Raw genomic sequence first — 10,000 nt, forward strand, 5'->3', positions numbered from 1 at the left:
AAAGTGGTAATAGTAGTAAGAGTAATAGTAGTACTAGTAATATTATTAATATTATCATTTATTACGAAATGTAAGATAATCGAGAAAAATATAAGTCTACCTTATAGATATTACGTTTTCTCTTAACCCTCTGAAACAACTTCGTTTTCTTTGAATCTTGATGAGAAGGGGCACAATATTATATAGATAGATGGATAGATAGATAGATAGATATGTGTGTGTGTGTATGTGTAGACACACACACACGCACGCACACACACACACACACACACACACACACACACACACCACACAACACACACACACACACATACACCACAACACACACACACACACACACACACACACACAACACCTATATATATATATATATATAATATATATATGAATATATATATGAATATATATATATATATGTATATTATATATATATATATTTATATATATGGTACTTTTGGAAATGTCACCTAAAACCGGAACTGATTAGTCTGACCTTGCCATCCGATAGACCGTAACATTCTAAGATACTATTCTTCACTTTTCTTCAGTTTTTCTTTTTTAGACACATTTTTGCAGTTTCTCTTCTCTTCTTTTTTCTTGCATTCTAAGAAACCTTTTTGGCTTGAAATCGTGAAAGAGACCAAATAATCGAACGGAATTGTAGCGGAAAATCAAATAAGATAGTGGGAATTGTCCCTGGCTGTGACGTGACAATAGACGCTGGCGACCAGTCTATTTCAACCAATAAGAACTGTAATAGATAATGAGGTGACAATAGAAGCTTGACCCAAGGGAAGTCGGATGAAATTCGAATCAGTTCCGTCATAGCTTGGTTGTGTATAATGTGCCGTTTTGTTGTTGTTGTTTTTGTTTTTTTGATTTTCCCTTTTATGTGCAAAATATCGTGGCAGTAACGTAAGGGAGCGGCCAATAACGACAGCGAGGATTTTGACGACTCGCAAGATGGTCATTGCGGATTAACTGGTCGCTGCGGGATCCAGATATTTGCCCGGGCTCGGTCCTGGCGGAACTTGCGTGGTGAGGGCGAAGCCACTTTTTCACTATGAATGTGCAATTTGCCTGATGCGTCGCGGCCGATGTCGTAGCTTTGCTTCGTTGCGAAGGAAATGAGTGCTAGAATCGTTCGAAACATGAAGAGAACTTTCAGAATAAAATTGTTTTCATACGGAAATCAGTGTAAGAGGCCATTTCCAAATTTACCATATATATATATATATATATATATATATATATATATATATATATATATATAGATAGATAGATAGATAGATAGATAGATAGATATTAAACACACACACACACACACACACACACACACACACACACACACACACACACACACACACACACACACACACACACATCGTACATCGGCAATGAATAATTTAACTGGAACTGCTTAACGGCCAATCAAACTGAGAAAAATGATGATTATTGATACGGGTTCTGGTGTGTTTGTAATAATTACATTGTGCTGAAAACACCTCACACTGTTTTTTTCACTAATTTCATGATGTAAATATGACGGCGATTTAAGCACGTAAATTGAACTTTCGTTGTTACTAATCACTACAAGCTTGAAGGTAGATTATATATATTTCTGGTATATTTCCATATTTTTTTTTTAATCTAAAAATAATTTAACGTGTTTTTTTGTGATTATGCTTTTCTTCTTTTCTTTTATTATCATTTTTCTTTGTTTCTTATTCTTTTTCTTCTTTTCGTCACCACCGTTCTTTATTTTCCCCCTTCTTCACTTTTTCTCTTTCTATGTCTGCGTCTTCATCTACTAATACTACAACATGTTATTATCATCATTATTATTATGTTTCCTATTATCATTATCATTATTATCATTATCATTGAAATTATTATTATTATTATTATTATTATTATTATTATTATTATTATTATTATTTCTGGTACTCTCAAGATTGGTCTTACATCTTGGTGAATGAGCTGCAGTAGCGGACCACAACCAGTGGTCTTAGGTATTGTAGCTTCTTTCTCTTTCACTTTTCACTTCATGTCCAGTACTTTTCGAATTATTCTTGCTGTTCCAAGTAAACAAGGTTTTTGTAACATTTCAACTGTAATTTCCAAATCCAGCTTCTGTATCCATTTCTCGAACTGCTTTGTCACTGTCCCTAATGGGGCACTACTACTGGAATAACTTCAACATCTTTCATTCTCCACATTCTTGCAATTTCATATTTCAGGTCGCAGTAATTGTTACACTTTTCTTCTTCTTTCTTTTCAATACGTATCAAAGGGGTATGCTGGGTTGATGAGAAGGCATTTCTTGGTCTTTTTCTCAATTACAGTTATATCAGGTCTGTAGTGCTCTAGTGTCCTGTCGGTCTGTATGGGGAAATCCCATAAAATCTTTGTCTTCTGATTCCAGCACTTTCTCAGGCTTGTGTGTGTACCACTGATCAGACTTCCCAAATCCTCCTTTCTCACAAAGCTTCCAGTGGATTACTTTTGCAACATTATTATGTCTCACCTGTTTATAATCTTTCTGTGCTAGTTTTTGGGCATTCTGACACAATGTGCGCCGCTGTTTCATCTGCAGAACCACATACTCTACAAGTTGAATCAACGTTCTCTCCATACACCGTTTTTCTCATATTCCTTGTACAGAGAGCCTGATCTTGTGCTGCTATAATTATTATTATTATTATTATTATTATTATTACTATTATTATCATCATTATCATCATTATTATTAGTATTAGTATTAGTATTATTGTTATCAACATTGCTGCTGTTACAGTTATAATTATTGTCATTACCATTATTATTGTCTTTATTTATTCATTATAATATTATTGTTATCATTATTATTATTATTGTATTATTATTATTACTACTATTACTATTACTATTACCACTACTATTACTATTGCTATTACTATTACTATTATCATTATCATTATCATTATCAATACTGTTATTATTACCATTATTATAATTACCATCATCATTATCATCCTCGTCACCCTTATCATTATTATCATTATTATTGTTATCATTATCATTATCATTGTTGTTGTTGTTGCTATTATTGTTATTTTTATTTCTGTTTTACTATTAGTATCATTACAATTATAGTTATCATTACTATCATTATTGTTACTTTTTTATGATTAATACATTGTCAATATTATCATTATTATTACCAATATTACTTTCATCATAGTAATGTCAATAATAATGATAGTAATAATTTTGTAATGATGATAAAAAATGAAAATATCATTACAGTTATCATCATTAATATAATTATCGTTATTTTTATCATTATTGTTGATTTCATCTCTATTATCGTTATCATTTATTATTATTACTGCTATCATCATTATCATTATAACCGCTATTATTATTATTTCTCTCACTGTCACTATATCTAACCTCATTATCATCATCAATGGTTATAGTAGAAAAAAAAATCTACTTATTTACCGAGAACTGTACTAATTGTCCTAATATGCCTAAATAAATGCCTTATTGATTTATGTGCTTCATAAAATATACGAGTTTTGAACCGTACTCGTGTCTTTGTGGCTTTGAATCTGTTGAATTGAAGACAAAAGTGACTTTTTATTTTTGGAGGATGAATGTATTTTGACATACGATGTATAAAACACAAGTTATTCGACTATTTTTATTTGTTAACATATTTACAAACATATATATATACACAGAAAATTGTAACAATAAATTACAGCCAAGGCAGGAAATGGGTAATAAGACCAACTTTCAGACTTCAAGTATTTGCGGTTTTCGCTGAGGCAGTATGAGAGTACCCTGATTATCTTATTTCATTTTTTTCTTTTTCAGTATTAATTAAATTTCTGGATTTGCCATCCTCTGTAATGAGCATGAAACACACACACACATACACACACGCGCGCGCTCTTACACACACACACACACACACACACACTAGAGACTCACTTTTCTGAATCATGATATAGCTCAGGCTTTATATATTGCCCACAAGTGCAATGCTTATTAAACAAAGACTCCCCCTAAGAGGATTCAGCGAACTTGTTTTGCAGCGAAATCTTAGGAAAATCCGACAGGAAAACGAACCATTAGGCAGCCTCGGTCTTGCATATGCTAAAGACATCTTGCAAGATCGTGATGAAATAGTGGACGTCTTGGAAGCTGTTGTAGAGCGGCGCCGGGGTTATTCTCATCGCGTTGGGGAGGCGGACGTCACACTTGGGGAGAGAGAGGGAAAAGGGAGGGTGCTTATTATTTGCAGTTATGAGGGTATTAAGAGAATGAAGAGTGATGCACTCAGAATGGAGAGCCAGGTATAATTCTTGTCTTTTGTGGAATAATGGTTGGTTAATTCATTGTATATGTTTTTTTTTTTATTTCTACCTCTTCACACACAGTCAAGTGCAAGAAAACTCACCACCACGCCACGCTTTTGCAGCTCCTTGTGGACCTGATGGAGCGGGTAAGAGAACTCCAGGGAGAGCTGACTTCCTCTCTCGTTGACGTCCTCTGGTGTAATGATCGTGGTTGTAGGGACATCAGTGTCGCCGATGCTGAAGTGGGCCTTCAGAAGGAGCTCTAAGTAACCCGTCAGAAGGAACTGCTTGTCCAGGATCTTATCCATTCCCACTTCGTCGAATATCTGTGGAATAGGGGACGGTTCTAGTGCATATCCATGAAAACTATAATGAATTTGTCCTTAAGGAAATGGACATTACTAGTTAGAATCCTTTTTCAGCCGGATGCAGCGAAGTTTGCCGTCCGGCGTTTAAGAATATTAGGCCGGGAAAATATAAAGTTGAAATTGTTAATCTTCGCCTTAGAAAAGACCTGCTCAACGCAATACTGTCAACCAAACTTCCTAAAAAAAGAAAAAAAATCCTCACCTCCAGACTGGCTTTCACGAGAGCCACAAGAATCGGCGGCGGGTTGCACAGCCTGAAGCCATCGATGCCGGGCGCCGTGTCGCAGCCGTCGCGCATCTGGAACCGCGTCGATTCCTTGTTGCTCCACCAGCCCTTGAGGTGAGGCGCGTCTCCGCTGCTCGTGCCGCTTGTTCACGTACGCCCCACCGATGCATCCTGGCCCGCTGTTCAGGTACTGCGGGGATTTTGCACGGGTTAGGGTTGCAGCAAAGGATATTCAACCATGCATAGCTAAATCGGCATCAGTACTTGTGTATGTGTGTTTCTCTAACTGGACTTGAGTAGTTGTATATTAAGGTATTTGCATGCGTGGATGTCTGGGTGTGTGTGCGTGTGCGTGTATGACTCGTCACCTGCGTGATGAGAGAAAACAAAATGACTAACTGTACGAATCCCAGAAGATATAAATATACGAAAGTAAGAAAAGAAGAAAAGACTAGCCCGACAGCCAAGCAGTCTAACCCTCCAACCCTAACACTCCACTTATAAACTCACCTTATAAGTGCACCAGCAAGCGAAGTCGACGCCCCACTTATCGAGTTCCAGGCGCACGTTCCCCACGGCGTGAGCGACGTCCCAACCCACGAGGCAGCCCTCCTCCCGCGCTGCCTTCGTGATGGCCTCCATGTCGAACTTCTGGCCCGTGTAGTACTGGACGCCGCTCAGGCACACGACGGCGATGCTGGAGCCTTGTTCTCTGATCACCTGGCCAATGGAAGGTCGTTTTGTTATGCTGGTTTGTATCCGATTTCATTCTCTGTGTCACGATTTATTTCGTCGTTCATTCAACACGTAATCTAGGTGGTTAATTATCTTTTTTCAGATGTAGAATTATTATTATTTTATTTTATTTTATTTTTTAAGTGTAAAAGTTGCGAAGTGAATGTGATTTATCGTTCGCTTTCACTACCTTTAGAATATCTTCTGTGCGGAGAGTGCTTTCGCCTTCTCGGGGCTGGATCTCCAACACCGCTTCGTTAGGGTCAAAACCTCGAAGTTCCGCCTGGGATCTCATGGCGTACTGGATGAAGAGGGATGGCTCGTAAGTATACATTATTCATGCTCTTGTACATTACAATACATGTTATTCAAGTACTTAAGAATGCGTAGGTTCCTTTTTTAAAGGTCACGCACAGCAGATTAAATGTTTCTTCCTCAGGATTGTTAACTTGAAATTCAGTACTAGAGCGTTCAGCTTGACTACAAATAATTTAATGAGGGATAAATAAAAAAGATTAATAATAAATAAATAAAAATTTTGTAACACTAATTAACGATAGTAATTGCAATGACTCACAACTGTGGTTTCCCGACTTACTCTATCAGAAGGAAACGCGTGGCCTTCGAGGAGGATTTTGAAGCGGGTTTGCGTTGGCTGGTAGAAGGAGAGGAGTAACAGGTGCAGATTGACTGTCAGGCCATTCATCAGACAGACGGTGGACGGGTCGGCGCCCACCAGTCTCCCGAGCTCCTCCCGAAGGTACCTGTCGCATTTGGCCGCTGGGAGGGGCTCTTCGAAGTGCATTTCAACGCCCCTGGGAAAACAGAGCGGCATTCGATTAGCTTCTGACACTGATGGTAAAGCGTCCTTCTCCATATACATATATATCTCCATCCCCCTCTCTCTTTCCCTCAAATTTCGTCACAAGCACTCGTTATCATACAACATCGCCTTCGTATCAATTCCATATACCTAAACTAAACTAAACTATAAAAAAAAGATTCCTCGTACATTCTGGCCCATTTGTCGAGCTGATCTTGAATGTAACGGTCGGCCTTGACGGGTTTGAGCCCCAGGGAATTCCCACAGAGATAGACGCACTCTTCGTCTCCCTCGGCCACATCGGGGTCTGCTCCGGGTAGTGTCCCTCGCTTTGGAATGGCGAATCTGCAGGGAGATAGATATAGGGGATTTGGTAATTAATATAGTTTGGTTTCAATTGTCCGTATTCCGTTTTTTCTTATTTGGGTATATTGTTAATCTCTCTCTCTCTCTCTCTCTCTCTCTCTCTCTCTCTCTCTCTCTCTCTCTCTCTCTCTCTCTCTCTCTCTCTCTCTCTCTCCACAACACACACGCGCACACACACACACACACACACACACACACACACACACACACACACACACACACACACACACACGCACACACACACACACACACACACACACACACACACACACACACACACACAACACACACACACACACAACACACAACACACAACACACACACACACACATACACACGGGCGCGCGCACGAGGCAGATTACCTTATCCTAAATCAACTCTAGCACTAGTACCTCTCTCTGCATCCTCGCAAAGGGTCCAAGGAATCCATCAATTCAGCGAACTCCCTGTTGAGGACATCCACCCCGTGTTTGGCAGCGAAACTCTGGAGGACTTCGATGGGCTTGGGCGTCTGTTGAGGGAAAGGAGCGATTGTCAGTACACCTTGGAAGGAAATGTGCAAAAGAACACACCTTCTCTCTGTATGTGTATGTGTGTACGTGTATGTGTGTATATGTGTGTGTGTGTGTGTGTGTGTGTGTGTGTATGTATGTGTGTGTGCGTGTGTGTGTGTGTGTGTGTGTGTGTGTGTGTGTGTGTGTGTGTGTGTGTGTGTGTGTGTGTGTGTGTGTGTGTGTGAGTGTGTGTGTTTGTGTGTAAAGCAAGAGAAGGAGATAGAATGAGATAATGGAGGCTTGGGTACCTTGGCTATCCTGATCATTATGATAAGGCAGCCGCTTATAACTCAATTCAGCTGGGAGACAGGCGGCATCAAGGTCGCTTTAAGTGCGAAAAAATGATTTTCATCATTCTTAATTATATATATATATATATATATATATATATATATATATATATATATATTATATATATGTGTGTGTGTGTGTGTGTGTGTGTGTGTGTGTGTGTGTGTGTGTGTGTGTCTGTGTGTGTGTGTGTGTGTGTGTGTGTGTGTGTGTGTGTGTGTGTGTATGTATGTATGTATGTATGTATGTATATATATATATGTATGTATGTATGTATGTATGTATATATATGTATATATATATGTATATATATATATATATATATATATATATATATATATATATATATATATATATATGAATATTTAGAGTAATATCAAATAATAGTAGTTTTGAAGCAATTCATGTAGATGTCTTTTTTTAGAAAATTGGGCGATATAGGTCTATGTAAATACAGATCAGCGACCATCAAACAGAACCATTGAAATAACAATTACTTGTTGAACTTGCGTAAATATTAACAAAACTGTTCACAGTTTGCCTAGAGGCGCTACTGAGAAACTAGATTAAAAGGGAAAAGGGACTGAAGTATGAGATGATCATCTAGGTAATTTAAGATTTAATGGCGTCAATGCTCTCTTTTGTGAGTCAGAAAATGACCTACAGTTAATCGGCGAATCGAATGCGGAACACTTGAAGGTTGACTTCCACTGAATTTGAAAAGACTATTGTCATGTTTAACAATTGAGTCCAAACAACAAAAAATAAGCACGTGTTTAAGGGCGAAAGGCTAGAAGTAGTCAGTGATTAATTATACGCAGAACGTTTCATACAGACGGCGTGTGAAATATGAACCGGCAGACAAAACAAGGCTGGAATTCCTCGACATACAAAATAATATACTGTTTGGAAGGTCTTCAACCACTGCGTTCTGCCTTGCCGTAAGACCAAATCACAGAAGAATGGACAGGCTGATGGATGGGAATTAGACAAAGTATAAACTATACGACCTGAAATGGAATGTTGCAGCCTTTTATGAAAATATCTATTTGTCTATTTTTCTATCTATAGATATGTGTGTGTGTGTGAGTTTGTATATATCTTGGTTATCTGTCGCGTGACAGGTGCAACGCCACACACGCCATCCTTCATGGTGTGTTAACGTACGCCTTGGAACTGATAATGAAGGTGGTTTTCCGTTGCCTTCCTCCATTGCAGTGCAGGAGCCAAAACTAGGTTATTGTCCCGCCTCCTCCTCGGTCTTCTTGGAAACTTCTGAATTGAATGTGAAGGTAGTTCTTTATAAATGACTTGGGGCTCTTATTTCTGAAGTAAATGTGGAGGTCTTTCTTTCTACCCTAAAATACCTGCTCTTTTTTCTTAGCTTATTGATATATATATATATATGTATATATATATATATATATATATATATATATATATATATATTATCACTTACATTATTATGATGGTCAGACCAATCCAATATATGTTTTGTGGCCAATCAGACAGTTTAGGATTAGGATGAACATTAAAAAATCCGATGCACAGTTTCCCCAATATAACTTTCTCATTGCCGAATCTTTAGGGTCATAACAGGCAATGTGCTTACCGAAATCCTCCTTTTTTGACATACATTTTATAAAGTCCTAGTCCCTTGTTTAAAGTATTTAAAGTCTTTATACCAATCGAGTTTATTTTCAGGATGTCATAGATAAGTCTTATAAATCTACAGCTAGCCTGCTACCTAGTTTAATTATGTATATCGCTATATGTAGCTACTGAAAATATATGTAGCCAATATAACCTGAGAAATATTCATATAAACATATAAAGTCCGTATTTCATCACTTATACTACGGACCGTACTTTAAAAGCTTCGAACGAGCGACTCGAATCGCTGGCGTTCGGCCGACACGAAATGCGCTAAGACATTAACCGCTACTAACAAGCGAACAAAAGCATGCAAATGGCGAGAAATTTGGTACTTGTAGACGTTTTTAGCTCGACTATCAGTTAAATGCCAATCAATGATTTATCAAGGCACAGTTATTCTTATAAAAAAGTTTGTTGTCTTAACAGGCAATAATCAATCACTAACACGCATATACGCTTTAATACTGTCACTGATACGCATACTCTGTCTAACATATACAAGTACGCATATATATATACACAGTATTTGATGAACAGTTATAATGTCTGCGATTTTTCCATAACCCTCTCTTCTGTTAATTTTACCATTTATTTCCCTCTCATTGTCATATGTTATAATTCTAGAACAAAGC

General features: G+C 37.8%; 1 protein-coding gene across 1 annotated transcript in view; it reads right to left on the bottom strand.

Moving 5' to 3' along the window:
- Window positions 1-3,674: 3,674 nt before the first annotated feature.
- The window catches only part of LOC119593621 (kynureninase-like), an 8,741-nt gene continuing 2,415 nt past the window's right edge, over window positions 3,675-10,000 (bottom strand). Inside the window, 9 exon segments of the mRNA XM_037942606.1 lie at window positions 3,675-4,250; window positions 4,451-4,675; window positions 4,920-5,075; window positions 5,077-5,133; window positions 5,454-5,663; window positions 5,869-5,979; window positions 6,277-6,493; window positions 6,691-6,846; window positions 7,260-7,378. Of these exon segments, the coding sequence (XP_037798534.1) occupies window positions 4,122-4,250; window positions 4,451-4,675; window positions 4,920-5,075; window positions 5,077-5,133; window positions 5,454-5,663; window positions 5,869-5,979; window positions 6,277-6,493; window positions 6,691-6,846; window positions 7,260-7,378 (1,380 nt within the window). The 3' untranslated portion in view covers window positions 3,675-4,121.

The sequence above is a fragment of the Penaeus monodon genome, chromosome 1, assembly GCF_015228065.2.
Source record: "Penaeus monodon isolate SGIC_2016 chromosome 1, NSTDA_Pmon_1, whole genome shotgun sequence".
NCBI lineage: Eukaryota > Metazoa > Arthropoda > Malacostraca > Decapoda > Penaeidae > Penaeus > Penaeus monodon.